This window comes from Clinocottus analis, unplaced genomic scaffold (assembly GCF_023055335.1).
Source record: "Clinocottus analis isolate CAN_PGR_092001 unplaced genomic scaffold, fCliAna1.0.p SCAF_22, whole genome shotgun sequence".
Classification (NCBI taxonomy): Eukaryota; Metazoa; Chordata; class Actinopteri; order Perciformes; family Cottidae; genus Clinocottus; species Clinocottus analis.
The window spans coordinates 11,346,546-11,370,391 of NW_027175954.1; the positions used below are offsets into that span (position 1 = coordinate 11,346,546).

The 23,846-nt window shown below is 42.0% G+C and overlaps 1 protein-coding gene across 1 annotated transcript in view; it reads right to left on the reverse strand.

Annotated features, from left to right (window-relative positions):
* Positions 1 to 1,289: 1,289 nt before the first annotated feature.
* Positions 1,290 to 23,846, reverse strand: part of xylt1 (xylosyltransferase I) — a 68,974-nt gene continuing 46,417 nt past the window's right edge. Inside the window, exons 5-11 of the mRNA XM_068589394.1 lie at positions 21,212 to 21,292; positions 19,325 to 19,541; positions 18,723 to 18,899; positions 16,037 to 16,302; positions 11,460 to 11,658; positions 6,008 to 6,341; positions 1,290 to 2,693 (exon numbers count right to left, since the gene is read on the reverse strand). Of these exons, the coding sequence (XP_068445495.1) occupies positions 2,371 to 2,693; positions 6,008 to 6,341; positions 11,460 to 11,658; positions 16,037 to 16,302; positions 18,723 to 18,899; positions 19,325 to 19,541; positions 21,212 to 21,292 (1,597 nt within the window). The 3' untranslated portion in view covers positions 1,290 to 2,370. The remainder of the gene's footprint in view (positions 2,694 to 6,007; positions 6,342 to 11,459; positions 11,659 to 16,036; positions 16,303 to 18,722; positions 18,900 to 19,324; positions 19,542 to 21,211; positions 21,293 to 23,846) is intronic.

Consider the following 23,846-nt stretch of genomic DNA (forward strand, 5'->3'; position numbering starts at 1 on the left):
ATGTTGTTGTCACAGCTGTCCAAAACACTGAAACAGGTTATGTATTTTGATCAATAAACACCATCAATTCACTCTTTGTGCCCAGTTATTGACACCTCAAAAAATCTTAATAATTCAAAGTCATTTTACCACATCTGTATTTACATGTACACGACCGTTTCAACAATATTTCAATACAAAATACCTATGTACATCTTCTTCATTTGTTATTCATTTTGTTACAAAATAGGACTTCCACATTGAGTTACATTTATTTAATTTACCTTTTTCCAAAACCGTCATTGAGTGTACATAATAATATGTATGAAGTATTGTTCTGAGCTTGGTGGCGCTGAAAGTTAAAAGGTGGCAGCAGAAGCCAGTGAAAAAACAAAACTGTTCTTTACAACCCAACCCAGAAACAGTGTCAATTTCAGAGGGAAGGACACCTCCGACATCGAGGCAAGGTGAACTTGACATTAATGAACATTAATGTCTCTCAATCAGCTTGTGCAGACACACTCACTAAGCTCATGTTGTGGCTAAACAATGTTGCCAATCACAGATTGAACTCCCTATTGGCTGCAGATTAAACTTATTTTGGAGTGAAACACATATCTGAGCGTTCTTCTTGTTCAGGATGTGCTGTGGTGCAGAGATACTCTCAGCGTAATTAAGTTGTCTTCAATGTCCAAAGATTGTCTTGATGGCAGAAAAGGTACTTCAAATGTTGATAAAGTTGATCTCATAAATTATGCATTTTGCAATCAAGACACAATATAATATTCACGTGAAATTGTACATTATTTTCACAGCATGAAGATCACTACCACTCACTATCATTCGGAAACTGACAGGAATCATTTAACACCAACAAGCACAGTTTCTCCCTCGATCCAGGAGTTGTCCGATGTGGTCGGTCGTGAAGAGCGTTTTTGTTGCTCTTCGCTGTTTGGTGAGGTTGTTAGGTATAGCTGACCTCTGACCTCACAGGTCAGAGTGACTTTCTCTTGTGATGCACTTGGCAAACAGCCATGTAAGAAACCAAGACAAGAAGATCTATTCAGACAGGACAACACTGACTAACACGCAGGTGCGGGCCATATAAAGGTACAGTATACGTTTGGGGTGTTGGCCTTTGTAAATAAAGGCAGCTTTCATTACAAAAAAAATGTTCATCATGCTGCCAAGGCAGCGTCGTAATTTAGTCACTGACTAAAAATATCAGTATTAATATAAACGTATAAATAAATAGCGACTCATGGACCCCCCCCCCACCCACCCGTCTCATTCACACAATTTTTGAGACTTCTTGTATAATCATGTAAAACATAGTGTTACTGAAATTACAGAAATAAAGTAATACACTGAAAACATGGATTTTAAGGTCAACTTGAGATAACTGTGTTTCAAGTTTGAGGCAGGTTGGTAAGAAAACCCAAGACGACCTTTGCAGGTCGCACCATCTGGGTTTCATTAAAATAAACCGAAGCTATGTTAACTGTCTTAAGATACCTTTGCAGAACAACCACAAATGAAGCATTTTTTAATTCAGAACACTAAAATGTCTACATTTAATTGATATTATAATCCAAATTGGTGTAATTATTCTGAAAAGGCCTCAGTATTTGCATTTTGACTGCAGCAGATGTTTAGCACGGCCACAACAGTTCCACACCCTGAGGATCTGAAATAAGTTGAGCTGCTGTTACTGATTTATTCTACTGATTGACAAACTCAGAGTTGTAAAGGAATTGGCTTTAATAATGCTAAAATATTTGTTAATCAAATGTCTCCATGAATTTGGAATTTGTTTTTGCTGCCTTTGAGTCGTATCAAAATAATCTTTTCTCGAATGTTTGGTGCATCCGAACACTCAGATCTCTCGTTTTGTTTATGTTTGTACATACATTTAATTCAGTACCAGGCTAGCTCCTCATGTAGGTCTTACAGCTAAGGCTTTTTTTGCAGCAGTACTTTGTCCGCTACCAGTGTCACATGACCACTGGGCCCCGCGCAGGGCTTTGAAAGCTGACTTCATATTTCATTCAGCAGCAAAAGAAATGCTCGAAAATTGCAACGTTTAATCACAGTAAAACTCAGCCATGAGAAGAAAAATAAATACACTGAGAAACTGAAATAGCAAAGCCAGCATAATCCCCTAAAAGGAGGAAACCTGTGGGAGGATCTAAAAATCATTCTCCCTGCTTTCTGTCCAGACACTCTTACCAACCTCATCAAAAAATCCACTTTTTCTTTTGTTTTCTTCTCCTCCCGAGACGGAGGAAGAACACTTTTCCTTACTCCACCTGCAGCAAACTCCTTGAATAAATAAAAATCAACAGTGAATCTCCTGTGCTGTGGCCTCCCGTCCAGCTGGAGGCCTCGCTGCTACCTGATACGCCCGTCTGCACGCGGTGTTCCCAGGTGGGATTTTGGGTCTGGGCTAAGGGAGCTCCAAGGGTTCTTGATACAGGCCTGCATGACCGGGCAGGCGGTAGGGCCAACGGCGCAGACGTCGGCCGCCTCCCACAACTCGCCCACCAGGCTGTCTAACCAGCGCTCGAGCTCTGGGCCGGTCAGGGCCGCGTTCCTCTTGGCCTGCTCCACGTATCCCAGGCTGACAGGGATGTTGAGCACTGGGTTGAGGCCATGGAAACTTTGCTCCATGTAGCTGTTCTTTGCAGGCCCGTTGTGGTGCTTCAGAGTGTCCTCTGCAGAGACGTGGGAAGAAAGAAGAGAAGGAGATAGAGGATGTGTAAAGAGTTGATGATTAGTGGTCAGACGGGGGAAAGAGAAAAAAGGAAAAAGTGAGACTTGAATTGTAAAATATCAAAGCAGAGAATAATCATCTGAAAAGCTTAAACTGCTCATTTACTTGGATTGATTTGTATGATTAAAGTCCCTAAACTCCATTGTTTGATGTGGTATACCAAGCCACTGCAATGCTGACTTTATGGAAACAGTCTGACGCGCCCAAATTCTTTCTTCCTATGACGGTCAAGCCCGGCAGGAAGACAGAAAACGTAGACACAACTTCCCCTCAAAACACTTTCTCCACCCTGAGCTCCACTGAAGCTGTAAATTCCTCACTGGTGCTCTAACTGGGGCACTAGCCATCCTTTCAAAGCACGGCTGAGCAGACATCAGTGCTTTTCATGCACTGGTGACAGAAAAGATGCATTCAGACATGAGGTACTCCACCACAAGGCAAGGCGATGTCCATACCATGCCAGCTTGCTTTGTGCATGCAAATGTGTGGTTGTGCATGTGCATGTGTGTGTGTGTCTGCTCCTGCCAATGCGGGTAGAAGGCCACGTCATAAAGTTTTACTGGCACTGCATGTTGGTGGGAAACCTGGTGCCAGACATGGCAGTAAATTAAAGGCGGGTGGATGGAACGTCTCAGACGAAAGCACACATTGCAACACACAGTAAGCCTAGCACACACACGATTATTACATGATGACTATAATCTTCATTTTAAAAAGTATAAACTCTATAGAAATATGCTATTATGTATAATTAAACTGTAAAATATGTGAAATATAAGTTTATGATTAAACCTCACTTAATGTCTGCTATTTTCTACGATGTGTGTGAACTAAAAGCACAATTTAAATGTTAACAATGTTGAGAGAAAGCACCCACATGTATGATTGGAGCTTGCTTCCACTTCCTAATCAGTTAGTATTTTATTAATACAGTCTGTCACAGGAAAGCAAAGCATCTCAGTTATTAATATTTTCTAAAATGCTTTAACTTTTGCTGAACAGAGGCCGCGGTGGCCACTTCCATGATGAACAAATAAATTGTATATCTGTTGAAGGTTAAAATGTATTGTATCAGTAACACGTAGGGATTAGAGTCAATAAGGTCAGTTACACATCCATATCTCCAGAGGATAAGTGAGCAAATGTTTTGGCTCCGGGTCCACAATAAGTTTTAAAATTTTGCGGGCCTAGCATAGTACAGCTGTGTTCACACCAAACACATCGCGAATGTTACTCGCGCCTAAAGGGGGCGTGGCTTATCTCTGTAAAAAAAATGACCAATTCGGCCATCCACCACTAGTTCTGCTTTATACTTGTTGTGTAAATTCCACAGACGTCGGAACATGAAAATTGTCCACCAATGTTAAGAACACTCAATGTCGAGGACAAGCAGCTAAAACTGCAATGTACATAATGTGGTTTTTACGCAGCAGCCAGTGGTTCAAAGAAGGTGGTAAGTGCATAATTTACACATTTATTTTCAAGGTACTTGTACATTCTGTTTTATGTTATCTCCCCCTGCTCCTCTACATTTTCTCCACTACACGCGTGATGAATAAAGCTACTTCTTACTTTTCACATTAGGATTTTACAAATAAAACATCATTGAATATGACATATTGGTGTCCAGGACAGTAAGTGACACTGTGAAAAGTGTTTCATATCAGCCTGCTCTACCAGTTAATGGTTAAATATTACTCATCATTATTACATTGCTTTGTTCATTACTCAATTCTGATTGGTCAATTATAACAATATATTGTTATTTCTGAATAGCAGATAGTTGCTATGGACGCAGGACTGATTTCTGTACACAGCTAGAGGACTTGTTTTTGAGTGAAAATCATTTTAAAATGATTAACACCATTTTAAAATCAATGTTTTGTGTCAAATGATTCATCCCTTTAGAAAGTAGCCTTGTAATAGACGGGATATTGTACAGCGAGTGGCTCATTATTGTAAAATGAACCCCCTTCAGGGTGATTCCTGCTCAACCTGTCGCGCTTCATTACGCAATAATGACAAACTCAGTGTAAATGATCCCTTACTTATTGCATCAGTTATCGAACCACATATACAGAATAGTATCACCATTTAAAATGAGACATAAGCATAATGAACACTTTTACTTTTGATACTTCAAGTGAGCTTTGCTGAAAACCCTTATGGACCTTTACTTTGTAACTGAGCTCCAACGCAAGAGAAAGAGATGCATTGAGGGGACAGGATTTTCCACCAGGACATCAATAGCAATCCCTGGCATTATAAATCTAAACAGCCGTGAAGCCAGAGATGAATATTTAAGTCACGCTGTCGCACAACAGACCCCCCGTGTCCCGCTGAGACTCAGGTCGAAGACAAAAGCTGTTTCTCTATTTGTCGCTTTTCTTCATCATTAAAACGGCTCAGTGAGATTATTAAACGGAGAAAGACACGATTATGCCAAAGCTTGCGTCTCAACTCTCACGGGATTTCAGCGCAAACTGGCTGCTTACAGACTATAACAACGCAGTCTTGCCCCTTATCCATGGTGGCTGATTGATTTAATTGTGTCATTGTTTTTGGAGGGCTAAGTTCACTATTGTTTAACATTCTGTTTACTGTGTATGAGCAGCTCACGAGGTTATTAAGGGTGACTTGATGACAAACAACCAAGGTCTGCAGAGACCCAGAGGCTTGATTAGAAAGGGCATCACTGCAAATACAAGGCTTTCTCTGTGTGTTTGTGTGTGTGTGTGTGTGTGTGTGTGTGTGTGTGTGTGTGTGTGTGGCAGACATTTGTTACTTCACAGGAAATGGAAAGTCAAACATAACCACTATGAGTATTCTTGTATATGAAATGCTTATCTATTGTCAAGGTTCAAAGCTAAAATGAGCCTGCTCGTCATATTTGTATTACAAGTACTCGTTACCATGTAACTCCAGTCTGCAATAACTTCCTTTGTATGGCTTATCATGCTATCGGGCCGTTGGGGTGTAAATAAATGGTAAATGGACCTGTATTTGTATATCTTTCTTCTAGTCTTCTGACAACTCAAAGCGCTTTAACACGACATGCCATCATTCACCCATTCACACCCATTCATACACAGATGGTGGGTCTTCCGTGAGAGGTGCCACCTGCTCATCAGAAGTAACAAATCATTTTTATTCAGTAAAATAACACAATCAATAGTGTTTTGTGTGATGAACGCTGAAACAACTGGCCGAGTTACAAACAAGTGTCATGAGAGGCGGTTTGAGCCTCTCTCTCACCTTGTCGTATGGGCTGGTGCTTGTTATAGGTCAACGGGGCGATGAGGAAGTGCATCTCAGCCACGGGGCTCCAGTGGTGCAGGATGCGGACGCTCCACACACCGGGCCGCAGAGGCTGGTTGAGCGGCGGGCGGTAGTGGGTGAACTCGGCGCTGGCGTCGATCAGAATGTCGTAGGTGGCCGCGATGACGTTGGTGGGGTCGATCCACACGACTGTGACGGTGACGTTGGGGCCCTTGCTCCACTTCTGCATGCCCACTGTCTCATCCATGGGGCCCATCAGGCCGCCAAAGTTTCGAAACAAACGTTCTTTGGCATCCCACTCAGTACCGATCTGCCAGGGTAAAAAAGGAGAAAAGGGAAATGAGAGGGAGACAAGACTGGAAGACAAGAGTGAGTGACAGAATGAGGTAAGAAGAAAGACAAGGAGAGGAGCAACCGCAAAAAGCGCAAGACATGAGGGTCTATAAATCCTCTCCTGCTGCTGCATGTGCAAGGGAACATAAATAAGTAACATCTTCTGTGCATGCATCACCATTTTTATTTTAATATTAAGATAACCGATGTCTGCACTGACTTATCATGGGAAATAATCTTCAGCGTGCATTTTTTTCATCAAACAGCAGCACACTCCACCAACCCGCCACACAGCTGTTATATAATGGTATAATGCGCAGAAGCTGACAGGCCTGAGTGTCTCATCCTGCACGTGTGAGTCCATTTGTCCACAGTCGCTGGTACTGAATGTCTGAGTGTATCTTTATTTCTATGCCTGAGTGTATCTTTGACAAGGAACATGAGAGGCAGAGGAAGGCATATGACTAGAGCCCAACCATATCCCCTTGGGCTGAAGATCAAATGCATGCCTGTTTGCTCTCTGAACACATTTTAGAGGGATATAAAGAGAGACGGAAGGCAATGAACAGCAGGATCTGGTGTGAGCAGCATTTGTTTTTAACACAGACTGCAATAGAGAGGATTGCAGCTTGACATAATTGAAAAAAAACACAAACAGAGGAAGATACTGTACATACAGATATTATATGCAGACACCGCTTTTTGACAAAAAAATAGGTGTCTGGGGAGCAAAACTCTGTAAAGGTAAGGTTTTAGTGCTCCAACAAAGACAAAGAATGCTGCATTCTCTGTGACAATTTTGAGATAAATAAACTCAGTATAAAAATGTGAGAGATAATACCAAAGTCAAATATATCTCTGGTGAATTATGAGACACACAGTGCCTCTGGCTGCAGAACATGGAAATAGCTGCCAGCCTGCTGCACACTGGAGGACTGCCAGTGAAACATTGAGCCAATTTAAGATTGTTATGTCCAGTAAGCTTACATAATTAACATTTAGCATACACTAGTACATTAGTTTGAATTAACTTTTAATTTAGATTCATAGTTCATGTCTTTTGAACTTATGATCTGACAATAGAGGACTTGATTCTGTCACTCTGCAAAGATTCTCGAATTGAAATGAATTAAAGCAAAAACAAAAACAGGATGAATACATAGGTACAGCTAATTGCATTTAAAGTATTCACGGCGGTCACGACTGTAATTGAAGAGGCGTGATTTGTGTGTTGGATTGCAGGTATTGTAAAACCGTGCAATATGCAAAATGAGACACCTGGAGCGAATAAGATTGATGGGGGAGATGAGGTGATAGAGAAGGAGGCAACACACACACACACACACACACACACACACACACAGTGAAAGATGTCTGGGGTGTTGGCAGAAATGTGAGAGGATAGCGGCTTTAGGAAGCGCTCATCTTTACAATAGTAGCTGATTAACACAGCCTCACCCTGCTGGACGATCAATGGCTGACTGGAACTGACTCATCTCATCATCATCCTTTGAGAATCGAGATTGTTCAGTATACGTAAATAGACATAACATGGATAAGTTAGACAGTGTGTGTGTGTGTGTGTGTGTGTGTGGGGGGGGGGGGGGTCATTGCCATCTGTAAAAGACACCTCACTTTCATCTCCATTATTGGACTGACCTCTGCCATTTTTGCCCCTTGGACCTTGGTTCTTTTCTCTTTAAATGACTAATCAACTCTCTTGTCTGGCACCTCTGTAGCTCATTACTTTATACAAGGTTGACTCGCTGGCACACACTAGAGCTCCCATTGATTGGCAGCACTCTCGTTCTGAGCCCCAAAAAGAAATGAAGGAAGTATTGACAGAGGAATCTCACTGTAATCCACTGGGAGCAAAGCCTGCAGGACGCAGACTAAAGTTAGAGTTGTGAGAGGAAGATTTTGATGTATACATATATACATATTCACAGTCTGTTGGTGGGAGGGAAAGTCTTGCTTCTGGTTCTTGCCCGAAGTATATTCAGTAACAACCATCAGTTAAGTGCACAACCGGTGCAGCAGTTTAGCCCTTCGGTGTAAATGGATGTAAAATCAAGAAAATGATCGCAGAAAAAGGGCAGAAAAAGGGCAGAAAAAGGCACTTGCTAATAAACAAAGTGTAAAATACAAATACTCTGTACTGCATTGACCTATTGTATTTCTATGCTAAGAGCTTTAGGTCCTTATGCCCACGCAAATGCACAGCCTTGTGTTCACGTCAGCTAAGAGTTTGAAGAAACTATTCTTACACAAAGTGTATAGCTTTAAATGTTGCAATTCTTTTCTGTGTCTAATGGATCAGTCTCTTGGTGATTCAATTCAAGGAATAGCTGCATGATATAGACAAAGCCACCAGTAGCCAGACATTTTATCTTCCAGGGATTCATTCGTGGACCATTTCAGTTTAGGATGACCTCCACACTCAACCTGTCTCTTGCCTTTTCCAACCAACAAGCTTTGGCTTAAGATCAACACCCAACCGAGCCTCATGACCGCTCACACAGTTGGAGGCTTATGAACTTCTATCACTTATAGCTACACTACAGGATTTTGTGTAAGTATTGCTGATCTCATTGCCACCTATACCTGCTTTTTTTCAGTTACCTCATACTTTCGTGTTTACTCTCACGGTTTACTAACTTGAATCAATAGCTCATATTTTCCATTCATAACATGCAATTATTGACATCCTGTGTTAAATTTAGCAAATTTGACCAACGTTTTCTAGTCTTCTTTAGACCTGACAAACGGAAAGAGAAACTTGTATCTGATAGTGGCCCATACATTATACATTTAAGTTTTCTCCACATATGCCTCATCATTCCTGTCGATTACCCATATTACTTATTTCATACTCCACTAAATTCCCTCCATGATTTAATGAAAGCATAAAATGCTCTCGTTTCATAATCCACCTCGAATCCATTTCTTCCTTCTGACCTGGCAACCCTGAAAATCTTTTCTCTTCGTAGCCGGCTTGCCGGCGCCCACACCTCAATTAAATAAGACAGGTCAATTTAATCAGGCTGGGGTACGGACAGTCCCAGTCTACTTCGGGCCTTGCTGAAAACCATAGGGCACCAATGCCCCTCGAGGCCCTATTCAGAAGGTTATTAGTGGCACTTTTGTGAGGGTAATCAAACATAGGTGCTCACGAGCAGCACTGGAGGACTCCTCTGGGACACGTTTGCACTACTGAGGGACTACGGGCGAGACGGCTGGAAGCTTGCTAATAAAGACCCACTGTGGAGCAAAGAGGGATGAGAAGAGTGGAGAACAGAGAGTTCAAGACTGAGAAGAGGACATTTTCTGTGATGCATCAAATCTGACTTAAATAAATAGTTTGACATTTTAGGAAGTGTGGTTACTTGCTTTCTTGCAGAGAGTTAGATGAAAAGATCCATACCACTGTTCTGCCAGTAGGTGGTTAGCTTAGCTTAGCATAAAGACTGGACTCATGGGGAAACGGCATCGATTGTGTTCTTGCAGAACAGACAGAAAGCATTTAATTCAACGTCCAGGAAATAAAAAATATTAAATATTGTTCAGCTCTCCTGTAACTGTCTGTGCTCCAGGTGAACCTCTCTTTGAGGCTTAATATCACTCCTAAATTAAAGACTTTGGGATTATTTTTTTCAATAAATCCCAGACAGTCTGTGTTCATTCCACCAAAAAAATAGTAGTGTTGCACCTTTTTGAAGCTAATAATGTAAATATTTTGGAAACTGTGTCATACATTTGACTTTTTCGAGGCTGTAGGTTGTTCAAAGTGTGTTCCTGATATCCTCCTCTATCACAAAATGTGTATACACACTGTGGTAGAACAAGGACTAAGCCATCAGTCAAAGTCAGTCGTTCTACTGTAAAAGATTTGTCCAACAAAGAGTAATATACCTCTATATGTCAGTCTGACTTGAGGTGAAATGCTAATTTTAACTGTGTGGGCTGTAAGTGGTCCTCCACTAAATCACGCTGTAAAAAGGCCTATAAAAGACAGCTGGCAGGCGGCAGTAGAGGAGTGAAAAGAAAGACATATCTGTCTTCCTTTATATCTAAAGGAGGACAGGGAACACATTGTTAAGCCAACCATATGGTTTATCTCGCAAACTCCAGCGTATAGCTGTAATATAATGGGTCATATCTGCTAAGTTGACAAAAAGAGCGGAGTTACCGCTGCTACGCCGCGCTGTCTTATTCACGCTCTTTCTGCTCGTGTTTTGAATGACAGATGGACAAACTGACTGACTGGCAGCCACTGCACAGTGCCAGACATTGAATGCGTTCTCAGCCTGAGTAACCAGATAAAAGCCACAGCCCACATCACTTGTCTGTCACTCACGGTCTCAGAGACTCGACACATATATAGGGCTTAGTGAGAGAGGGACCTGCATGGCGACTGGCTGTCTGCATCCCTCTGAGTTCACGTTGAGACCACTAGTAGAGGTAAAACACTGTCACGGTGTGTCCAGGTGTACAAGCCTGGTTTACAAGCACAAACAAATTCAGTCACAAGTTCGTTGGCATTTTCGGCCGCCTACAAAACTGCGTGTGATAAACCAGAGAAAAAGGTCAATTTACATTCACTCAATTAATTTTGTCCCATCACAGCCGAGCCGCTGTATCCTAAACCCACGTTGTGGTAAACAGAAACACAGATTAACATAACAAGACAATCAAGGGAAGCATTCCAGTGTGAAGGTGAGAAGACGTTCTATTAGGAAACAACAAATAAACAGCACATGAAGCGCTCATCCCTATAAACTTGGATGAATTCGATCAATTTACATTTTACAAGGCCATTACAGGCACCAGTTTAATTGTGTCGGGGATGCGCTGCTATGAGTCTTGGCAAGGTCGCCATAGCAATGATTATAAGGCCAACATGGCAATGAGTTGTACATCTCATCTCTAATTATATGCTGAAGAGCTGTGTGTGTTTCCTACGTGGTTTTAATGGAACTCATTTTCTGACATTGGCAATGGCCAACTGACTGTTTTGTGACTCATGCCAAACAAATGACTTCATTGTAAATTAAAAAATAAGTGCTCCATCACACAGGACAATATAACGACTCACCTCTGCGAGCTGCAACCTGCTGAACGTGCTGCTCAGAGGGGCGGTGAGCTTGAAGTTCTTCTTGGCTGCCACCCAGGTCTCCATGGTCTCCAGCTTGCTAGTTGCCAGATTGGTGGCGTGGTGCTTCACCAGGTAGCCCTGGAACTGGTCCGACTGGAAATAGAGATGCACCGACACCGGGTGTCCCATGGGGAAGTACCTGGCCCAACATAGAGAGAGAGAGCAAGGATCTGTTAGCAAACCTGATACGTACCCGTCTTACCCACTGGGCCGCTTTTTAGGGCCAATGGTGTAAGAGGAGGAGGATATCTAGATTCATCTGGATAACGTCTAGAAAGAACCAGCCTTGGACATGTTAATGGGTCAATGCTAATGGAGCCTCGCAGTGAAGATTAGTGTGGAGCAATGTGCTCTGTGATTGTGTGACATAGTGGAAACTAATTCAATGATCTTTAACAGGAAACCAATTGGTCAAAGACATATGTCGATCATGCGGATAACTCTCATTGATCATTTACTTGTTGGTTGCTATGCCTAGACTTAGCTCCAACCTCTTGTGTCATTTCTGTTTGCAAAAGACAAAGATGGCAACAACCAAAAAACCAAGATGGCGGAGACCAAAATGCTGAAGCATCTAAACCGTATGCCCACAAACCAATAGATGAGGTCACAGTGACTACTTCCACTTCTTAGAGATAAGTAATAGACGAGTGAAATGTTTATTAAAGCCAAAGTACTGCCATGTATATGAAGAACAAACGTCTCTTTACTGTGTGCTCTTTGCTTCAACATGTGCTCTGGTTCTGAAGTGGAAATGATGGTTAAAGAAGACATGCCCGTTGAGACCACAGCGTTCTGGTGGCTACAGACAATTACAGAATCGTCATGGGCTGTATCGGCAGCGGTCTAAGATTAGTTCTGAAAACACAGGCAATCCCACTTAACACATTACAAGTCTGCAGAAACAAAGTTGAACTGGGTCAATCCAGTCAACTGAAGCCGAATGAAGGTCTCGCCCCTCTGATTAGTCTGTTGTTTGTTTGCGTGTCGCTTCATACGTGGCAGAGGGTCGGCCCTCGGGGCAGCTAGCCCGAGTGACTTCTGGAAAAACAAAAAAGGGGCCAGGGTGCGCACTGCTGGAGAACGCTCTGCAGCTGCTCTCTGCACACGTCCTGACTCCTTCACGCCAAGATTTCTCATCCTTCCCTTCTTCTGCTTCCTTGGATTTGTCTTTATTCTCCCCCTTTGCACACACACACTCGGATTAACACACACACTGTCCCTCCGTGCTCCCCAGTGCCCATGGCCTCATCAGTATTCCACTAAAGGACCAGGAGTCAACCCGTCCCAGTAAATGCTACCCTGACAAGCAGAACAGCAAATATTTACACCCACAAGGATCGCCGAGCACACTACCTCCCCTTCTGCTCCCTTTCCCTCTGTCTGTTTCCGTTTCCTCACTTCACTATTTTCTCATCTGCCTTTCCCTCTTTGCTGGTCTCCTCTCTTATCCTTCTTTCTGTCCCTCGGCTCTCATATCTCCTTGTCTTTCCCAAAAGAGACGTGGCTGCCAGTGTGAGAGGCAGTGAGAAAGGGTCGGGGCGTAGCCTGCACAGAAGGTCCTTTCAGGCTTTTAGCTCGCAGTCTCTCCAATTGAGTCCCAGCGGGCTGCTAAAAGAGACAAATCCCTCACAGCAACTTTTTTCTCTTGCTCCAGTCTCACACGGAGGCCGTCCCGTCCATCTGTTGGTCACACATCTGAATTCTATATGGATTCAAAATATTCGGCCACACAAATATTGGGGATGTACTTAAGGCCCTCAGAACAGCCTACATGTTACAAAGTGAGGACTCGCCGGCGTTCACTCAGTTCAGACTTTAAAGCAGACTTTGATTTGAATTACCTGACTTGATCACTAGAAATCTAGACTAATAAAACACAAATAAGACCACGGCAGACAGGCCATGCCACACACACGCATGTGCACACACAGTGTATTTAATTATTAGGCCTCAACACCAGAGTGTGGCTGAATCAAAAAAAATCATGAGGCTCATTTTACCTTTTACTATATCTCTTTGTTTAGTTTAATTTTGGCAATGCCTCATTGCAGCTGTGACTCATTGTAGCTCATATTAGTGAGGTCCAGATTTTCTAGTATTATTCAGTTATCTCGCAAAAGACTGAGAATTATGAGCGATGCATTTTCGTCTGTGTATATCATGTAGTATGAAGTAACTGAAAGAAAGAAAAAATGTTTTCTTTACCTTTCGCTTTCTGTTTGTTATTGTGTCACTTGACTTGTTGCCAGACAACATCTTTGGAAACGTGAATAAATAAAATAGATGAACAACAAACAGACCAGCTCAAAAGCAAAAGGTGAGGACAAAGGGTTTATTCCTCTTTAAGGTTCTTTCTATAATGTTGTCAGACACTTATAGTCATAATCTGAGCCTGTCAGTAGCCAAATTCAAGCACTTTTAGTGAATGCACATTGTTGCTGAGGAGTTGTCTTGTAGCCTGTTTAGCTGCTAGCGTTTACAGCATTTTCGTTCAATACAGGGCCGATATAAGAATTGGGGAAAACAAATTTGAAATTGCTAATTTTGAAATTAGCTATAAAAGTATGTGAAAACAAGTATATTTCCAATATAACTGCAAGGACTGAGAAGAGAGTGCAACTTCAGGAATGGGTTAAAAATCATTGTTATTATAGGGCAGACTAAATAATTCCATCCAGACGGTTGCAGGTTACCGTAAATAAACAAGGTTTTTATAGTCCTGCTGTACTATTGGTCATCACAGAAAAGTGGGCACATACCACCTAAATCATTACTTTTATTATGAACCCACCTTCTCATCTGTGTTCAATTAGCGCCATCCCAAATAAAATGCAAGAATGTGGACTCAGCTTTGTAAAAAAAACACCATTAAAACTGCTCGGCAAGCAGCATTTCTAACACCTTAAAGACTTCATCCTAACTTTGCAGTTTGCAAACGATGACGTAAGACTTAACCCAAAAGGCTTAAGGTGACAGTTGAAACTTCAATCTATGTGTATTTGCTTAATATATACTACCTTGACACAGAGAAATCCATATACACCTAAACACTTGAAACAACAACCACTCACATGTATATGGTAGGAATAGGGAGTGACACATTCACATGCATACACAGACACATCAACAGAGCATCACTCTTGGGGTGCTTGCATACACACACACACACACACACACACACACACACACACACACACGCACACACACACACACACACACACACACACACACACTGCTAGTGAGAGGGGCTCTGGGTTTGCCTTTGAGAGCCATCCATGCGGCAGGACAGACATTATCAGGGAATTAGTGGGGAAATAATGCTCGTCTCCAATCCACACACATTTACACAAGTTCTCTCTATTTCCTGCCCTTTGACCTATGGCCTCTCAGCTCTTAACATGTTTTTTTTTAACATATAAAGGTTTAAGATTGGGGTTTGCCTGTTTTTTTCTCTCACAAGCCAATTTCCTGTCAATGACAGAGATTTGTAGCCCTCCATATACACATGCATATATGTCATAAGCAAATGTTATTGACATTTACACTAAGCAAATGTCACAGTAACAGCAGTATCTCAACATCAGCAAGCTATGCTGCCCTCAAATACACGGTCAGTCAGTTAACCTGATGACTTCTGAAACTTTCCTGAGTAGAATAATATGAATTGGCAGCTTAGTTGACGACCAACACAAACTGCAGATCTGATCAGAGTGTGAATCAATATACTGTGAGAACAACTGCTGTCTTTCATGCTGTGTTCGACATGTTTCACATTATCCTGTCTCATGTGGGGGAAAGTCATCTGAATGTCGATTGATGTCTTTGAGATGAGCATAAAGATGCCATCTTAATGTTTGCTGTATGTTTCATTTGTTATGAGATACGCAGGGCTTTCTGTCACATGAACATACATTAGCCTTTGTTCCAAATCAGGATATCACATTTATCAGTTTTATTCATTTTGTGTCTGAGTTTCATTGTTGTGCAAATTAACTAGTTAACCTACATTGCTCTTACACCTGATGCTACTCAAAACATATGCTGTTGAAAACCCGTACTTAGGAACATGAGGCCAAAATGTTCAATTTGGCCATTAAATATAAAACATATTGTGGTTTCCCTTTTCACTTGAACGACACACCGTATGTTAATAGCACTGGAAGTTATACATATCCACTTATAACAAACTGGACTGAAGGAACAGCTTTCAATGCTTTGACCCATGTCGCCTCATTAACGCTGGGATAAAATGACAAAGAGTCATATCATGTTACAAAATGAATAGCGCTACCCCGGAGTACCCAACTGCTATTCATTGTTATCCTCTTCCCAAAACATGTGATCTCAAATAGGGATGATGCATTAACACAAAATGTTTGTGTACAGTAAGTTGTGGTTTCTCATAAACGTGGGTGTGGCAGGCTTTTGAGAGTCAAAACAAACTGAAGTGCACCTTTTGTCATGATGCCGTGATGAGTGATATGTTTGTATCGGTGAATGTGTTTCTGACTAACCTGCAGCTGTGATCTTTTGGGTTTCCCTGCAGCGAGGCGGCAGCTCTGGCCAGGCCCAGTCGTGAGAAGGAGTGAAAGTACGTGAGCTGCGTGTCCGACAGACTGACAACGCCATCTGGCTCGTCATAGACGTTCTCCCAGTACGAGTTTATGCTCTGCGTTCCCTGGGGAAACGGTCCAAACAGGTAGGCGTCCAGCTGGTTCACGATCTCCTGGTTCACACTGGCTTCAAACTTCCTGGCAAAGAAGGTCGGACGCACCGTTTGCTGCGGAGGTAGAGGGAAGGAAGGGGGGGAATATAACAGCCAGGCAGAAAGGGAAGATATATAAAGAGGAGAAAAAGGGAGAAGATTAGGATATGGTGGCGTGCCAGGATGCCAGGGAAACAAACATGTATTAGATGTATGTGTTATGTGGGCAGAAAGAAAGAAGGAAGGCAGAGCCGAGGTGGTGTAAGGTAGTAGATAAAATGGAGGTAAATATTTCCTATTTGCTATTTCCTAATTAAATATTACATTAATTAAATCACAATGACTCTCTACTAAGTCTCTCTTTTTCATTCTTTTACAGAACAAATGCTCGATAGGTATAACTTCTTGTGTTCTCTGTCAGTGGTTCCCACAAAGGCCTACATGATAGATTTGAAGGCTCGTGTGATGATTAAACAAGTACTCTATCGATTTAGCATCTATAACACTATCAGACTCACTCAATTGATGCAGCACAATCACAGATATTGTCTTTTTCATTCCACACATTCTTCCTCCTTCTCAAAACCTGATACCTACATTAGCCACAAAAACACTTGGTCCCCATCAGTTTGGTCAAAGATCCTGGAGTGCTATGCCAGTAGCGGTAGCCACAGGAATGGATGAGGTGTGGCAAGTTCGCTTCTTTCTAACTCTACATGACTTGAGGCAATTTATCAGACTTCACACAGCTCCCTCTAGAGCCACAAATGGTTTTATACATTTATTTGTTCCACATAATGAGTACGTTTGTACCTTCCAAGACCGATAAACTGTAAAATTGATCAGTTCACCTTTAAGAAAAGAAGAAAGTCTGTCTTACATGTCCTTTGAGGCACAACATGACGTAAGGATATAAGCATCAGTACTGCCCCATTCCCTTTTCTGCATTCATACATCCATTCATCATCTCTTTTCTCAACAGTTCCTTGTATTTGTGGCTGACTTCCCACACTCCACCCATGTCTTTCGCACCCTCTCTATTCTTGCCACCCTGTTGCTTATGTGGTTGATACTGCATCATGAAGTCTGCTGCCTACACAGCTTGGCCTTTTCACAAAGACATCTTTTTAGTCCCAGACACAAAACTATTTGCCGATAGTGTTGCCAGCACCAAACACCTCAGTGCCACCTGCGAACAAAATAGAGACCTAATCGAGTACACTATTTTCTCATGCCGAAGCGATGTTGGTACGTTGGACCAGATTATGCATAAACTCTGTGTGATCGACCACGGGTATTAAATGAAACATGCAAGAGGGGAGGCTTTAGTTTTTACACCTTTCTAGATTGTGTGTGCTCTGACGCCCTCGGCTCAGTCAGTTAAAAGTGCTAACATGTCAAAGTCCGTCTTTCCAACACGCTTTCAAAATGCATCTCACTCTGAAACACATTACTAAACAATGACGTTTCACAGGCAAAAGGAACATCCCCACTCTCCTTCTCCAGAACAAGCTCTTCAAAACCACTCCGCCGAGGAACTCGACAGTTTTACCTTGAATTATTCTCCTCATCCGCAAACCAAAGGGAAGCTGACTTAACGTGTCTGCATCTTCCCCGGTGTTAAAGTTCTAAGGGAAACTCGGTTTGTGTGCTCAATGGGATATTGAGTCCTATTAATACCGGGGCCTGGCTGGCTTTTGGAAATACAGCTTTGTTCCCAAGGTTGGACTTCACTGATACCCGGGTGCCAACCAGACCCACCGGCAGTGCCAAGGACCTCGGGTAATGTGCTGGTACTGGACTGCCAGAGACTTAGGCGAGACAGTCGACAGACGGGCCTGGCAAAGAGAGAACTGAGGTCAGCTGTGACTAGTAAGTAAAGGACAGAGAGACAAAGTGAGTCAAAGCACTTAAAGGATGAGACTCAGAGTGATATTTTACTGTGGCAAAGTGTTTTCACTTTGTACTTCAGCTTTTAACTGTTAGGAGCACATAAAAAGTCAAAGTGTAATACTGGCTTTCTCTGGGTCACTGCCACTGATTCACTTTCCTTTTGAAAAGCAAACTAACTCTCCTTTCCCACTCATACTCATAATTTCGCTCACATTGATTGTGAAAACTGTGGGAACAGGCTGGATGCTGGACAAACCTTGAGGCCAGATCATTTAAAGATTGACTGCGACCCACAAAAAAAACCTTTCAATTTAAATTTGTTTTATTTGTTTGTTGCCTAATCTGATCTCTGATTGACAATCGTTGGAAGACATAGCCTTTCATCTGAGTTAAGCCGAGGGTCTGTTTTTATAAAACTACTAAAAGGTCAAGTAATATTAATTAGTATTAAAAAAGTAATACAAGTATCAATCCTTCACATATACATACATATACATATACATATATATATATATATATATATATATATATATATATATATGTATATTAAGATGTGTGTAAAAATAGATTTTCTCCACTTTAGTATTGTGTGTTATTATTACCTGGAAGCGGTGGAAGTCTGCAGGCTTGAAGTCATTCGGGGAGCATCCACACCAGTCGACGATGTGCTTGTACTGGCACTTACAGCCCAGTTTGCGGTTCCAGTTGGTGATGCGCAGGTTGTTATCCACCATGCTCTCACAGTGGGCGCTGTTCTCCAGCACTGTGTGGAAGAACGACTGGATATTGAGAAATAGGATAGGCAGAGGGAGACAGAAAGGCTAAATTAGAAAATCATATACATTTTTTATTTTTTACACCACTAAGTTCTCGGAGAGTAAATACAGTGCCAGCAGAGGCTGCAGAGTCATAGTAACTCATGATAAACATCCAATTTCCCAAAAGAGAGCATTCAATTATCATCAAATCACACGTCTACGGTTGGAAAGTCAGCCTTTACATCTCGCCTTCACTTTGTGATTTCCTTTCCGCCTCCGGCTTCGTTTTTCCATGCACATCTAACATTGCCATGGAAGGCAAACAGTGGATACTGTTTCTATTTGGGATGAAGCATTAGCACAAAGCAGAGCTCACTTGTCACTCAAAGGTAAAGAAAGTGTGAACGCTGTTTGTGTGCGGGAGTGTGTGTATGTGTGTGTGTTACCTCGGCTGGCAGCAAAGTGTAGGCGTAGAAGCGCTTCATGTTGATGACCAGGTCATCCTTGGAGTTGATGACATATTCGATGAACATGCGGTTGAGGAGGAACCAGTCGGACCCGCCATCCACCGAGATGCCTTCTGGGATTTTACGGTCACCCAGCCTCCACATGTGAGTATCGCACTCAAAGAACAGACGGTCTAGACCCTGCTTACGGATAAACCTGGTGAGCACACACAAACATATGCTTATAGCACTCAATAGTAAATACATTTAAATACAACAGACTAATTTTGTGAGAAATGCAGGTATAAATTAGATTTTAAAAACACAATTTACATAAAAACAAGCACTTGTTTTATCTTTATTGGGACACTTGCGTATAATCAGCTACTCATTTGTATTTATTTACCCAATGTTTGTCTTCACTTTCTATAAACACAACATTTTTTAACTGTGCTTGTCCTTGTTGACTTCAATGAGCATTATCCTCTTTCAGTAAGAAATAAACATTTGCAATCATTTGCAGAGGGCTTGTAATATTATCTGGGTGAAAATTGGGATCTGCTCCATCTAAATGCTTTCATTGCGTGTTAAATGCGTAATAAATACAGTTCCTTTTAAAACATTAAACAGAATCTGTAGCTTATATTTGTAAAAAACAAAAAACAATTGCATTATAAGATAGGTAAAACTTTTAATTATTAAAATTAATAAAATTAAAAAATGTAATTATAAAATAACTTTGTGATTCTGTTTAGGCCAGCAGAAAAGGACTACCACTGGTTAAGTATGAGTAAACACTTAATTCATTATTCATAAGGAATTGTTCCACACTTGATAAATGATGGATTCAACATTTGTAAAGTAAATTATAAAGTGTTACCTAAAAATATACTCAGGTAGTCTGAACTGCTGCCCAAAGAGATTAAGGATTCATCATTTTAAACATTAACTGCAATTAGTTTAGTATTACAAGAGTTTTGTATTCAAACATTTATTTCCTTAAAATCAGAACATGTCTCCTATCCTTGGCCCTCGATGACTTGAGAAATGTGTTGTTCGCACTTGTCTCTACACACTTTTATTAGCAACAAGAGGAGTGACACCTTGAATGCATAATGGCGGGTGTTACTCCTGTGAACGTAGCATGTGTGAGATGAAGGGAGTCAAATTCAGGTTAGCCAGGTCAGACTGCTCCCTCTGTTCCCTGAACAGCGTCAAACTCTGTTGATGTGTTGACCTTGTGGCTCACAGTTGCACACGTGCAAATATGCGCAGTTGACATTTTAGAAAAAAACTTGTGCATTTTTCCGATTAGTTGATTTTTTTTCAATTAGTTTCAGCCATCCATCCATATAAATATAGCGATGGATTAGCGAGATCCTTATTGTTGTTAAAAACTGAATTAAATCAGGAACAAAACAGCTTCACTCTCATCAAACAACACTGAATAAAACACTGCGCTGCAAATATAAAAAGGCTCTGTTGAGTCATGCTGACTCATGCATCCATGTTGGCGGATTTTGGGAAATTATTTTCACGTGTTTCAGGGGTATTTTGGTCCACAGTGTCGGGCGATGAATGTTTTTTTGCGGTGGTGTGATGAGGCAGAAAGTAGAGGGCGGCCGGGTAGAGGCAGAAGGAAAAGGTCGTTCTGGCAGCGACCTCGCCAGCTCCACCAAGGAGGTTAATTAATGAAGCCACAGATGGGAGCTAATTGTATTATGATTCAGTGACCACGCCGTGCTGGCAGGAGTGCGCTGTGTGTGCACTTAGGTGCTGGTGTGTGTAAGTAAGAGGGACAAGCACAGGGAGTGAGCCAGAGAGTAAAAGAATGGTTGGAGTGTATTGGGGGGGATTAACATGAAGTTAGTAAAACGTGCATATCACCTGGCGTTGTCCCTGCCGTGGGACTTGATGAAGTTCATGTCTCTGTATTTGGACAGGAAGGCCACCAGCTGGTTGTTGGTCCTGAAATCAAAGAAAATGGCTTACTTTTCAGAGGGAACATATGGGGACAGCTAGCTGGAAGATTGATTCTGCAGTACAGTACATGTTAAAAGTACAATGTGAGCTCCAGAGGGAAGCTATGCAAATGAATGAATCCATCTGTTACTGGATGCTATACAAAATAAACATTTATTTTTTATATATATATACATATATATATATATTCAGTAGCGGGCCATGGGATTCAGACCTAGGCCTTCAATGCCATATAGTCCACATCACGGGCGGACTGGGAGGAAAAAGTGTCAATGGAGTTACTGTCACAAACCGACACACTCGGCGCGTTCATACAGTGCCACCTTCAGCCTGAGCCTTTCCAAGCCGACATAGAGCCGGTCGCGGCGCACGACAGTGGAGGAAATGCACCCGACGAGGGCAGCACAGCAAAGGGAGAGCACAACCCGTCAGGTCAACAAAAATGCATGTTGTCCAAATCCATTAACAAAAACCGTGACACTGACCCTGCACAGTGCAGACATGACATTTTAGCACAGCTGCGCCGGCGACATCCTCTCCTTGCAGCAACTACAGTGCTGTGGCTTGTTTATGATTAAATACGACTGCAAATGTTTTTAAAAAAAACAGTAACATAATCAGCATTTCACTCACCAGATGCACATGAACCTCTGTGGGAAAGCGGTCATCAGTATATCTTGAGATTCTAGCTTCTAGATGCTTTGTTAGCTTCACTGATCAATCACAGCGCATCACAGCTGAGTTTTTCAGCGTTACACTCTTGTTAAAGAATAACTAAGGATTGTTCCAAACTTTGTCATAAACATTAAAGGATCCTCTCCATACATGTTTTAAGACACATACAATACTCTGCTTGGAATATAACTTCTGTCTGATATGTTTTTTCCACAAAAAAGCTCAATTAAATATTTAAAGTTCTCTTAAGACTACATTCACTCCCTGCATGGGAGCCATGCAAATCTGCTCATGTTTCATGTTATCTGGCAGATGCGTCTGGTGGTCCCTCTCCACTTTGGACGCTTTTCCAACAACTAGAGATCTGACAGGCAAATCCCCACTGCTATCTAATATTGGGTGTGTTTGAGACAATGACTAAAGAGGAACGTCGTGGAGCCTCTTTTTGGAAATGACCGAGACGGCTGCAGCTGATGTGGAACTCTCTGTTGAAGCGGCGATCGCGTGGACTGACATCGCCAGACCAAAATGCAATTCATCTGCTAAAGCAAATTATCCACGAGTTGGCAGATTTGTCTGATTTGTCTGGTTCCTAGGAAAAGTAAGCGCTCGTCACATGTTTAGTTGTTCCAGTAGCTTGTAGGTCCATCCAATTCCATCCAGAGGCATTTTGGTTTGGCATTTGCGATTTGGTATAATTTACTCCATCTCACTCATTGAATGACCAAATATGTTTTGTTTAAAAAGTTAACTACCAGACAGAAGATGTCACCAAAGTGTTCTGTGTGGATGTGCACGGGAGGCTTCACATTTCAACATCACACTTGTGGAATTTTAATGTAAACACAAACTCATACATCCTGCACAGTGAATCTCAAACCACCAAGTTATACAACAATAAGCAAAACACATGAGTTACGGCCTGCTCAAAAGGTCGGGCCCTCAGTCCTTTCACGCCATTAAAACTATTCAAGATTAGACAAAAGATTGTGCTGTTCATGTTTTTGATGAATGACTTCATGCTGCTCCTACATTATAGAGCAGTCTACTTCCTCATAGACAGGCCAGACAGGCTAAAAGCTTTGCTCTGCAGGCTATGCCACAGTCAATGGCTCTAACATCTCATCTGTGGTGGAGCTTTTCATGATGCTTGGCTTGCCTTTCTAGAAGAGCGGTGAAGCCCTGGTGAAAAGCTCAAGGATCATTGGGGGGAGGGACAAGTGCATATTAATGTCATTTTCTCTTCAAGGAGCAATTTCACAGCCTGGGGGGCTTATCTTAGGAGGTCCTGAGCCATAAAGCCTAACTGATGATGTGCTGTACAGACACGTGCAGTCTTCCCTGTCTCGACTTCACCCACACACACATCTCGTATGCACACAGACAATGCGAAATACATGCACAGAGACACACAAATGCTCGTAGGCTCGCAGCCACGCACACACACACACAGAGCGAGGGGAATTCATGTCAAGCTCCAGATTTGCCACCTGAGTGGTCACCCCGTCCACTGGGTCTAGTTTGCTTACTGTCAGCCCTGTGGCTGCTCTGTCTCACAGTACACACACACACACACACACACACACACACACACACACACACACACACACACAGACACACACACACACACAATGAACCGATGTGAGGTACCAACACAATGTGCATTTTTAATATCATAGCCATTCATGTCACTGTTTTACTTCCATGGTCTTACAGTTAAATCAATAATCTGCCTTTTTATAACATAGACAGAACTCCGGTGGAGTGCAGGTTGTGAACGCACACACTGACAACACTTAAATAGGAGAGAGATGACTCATACATTCATCACCTTTGTCCTGAAAAAAAAAAACGTCGAAAAGTT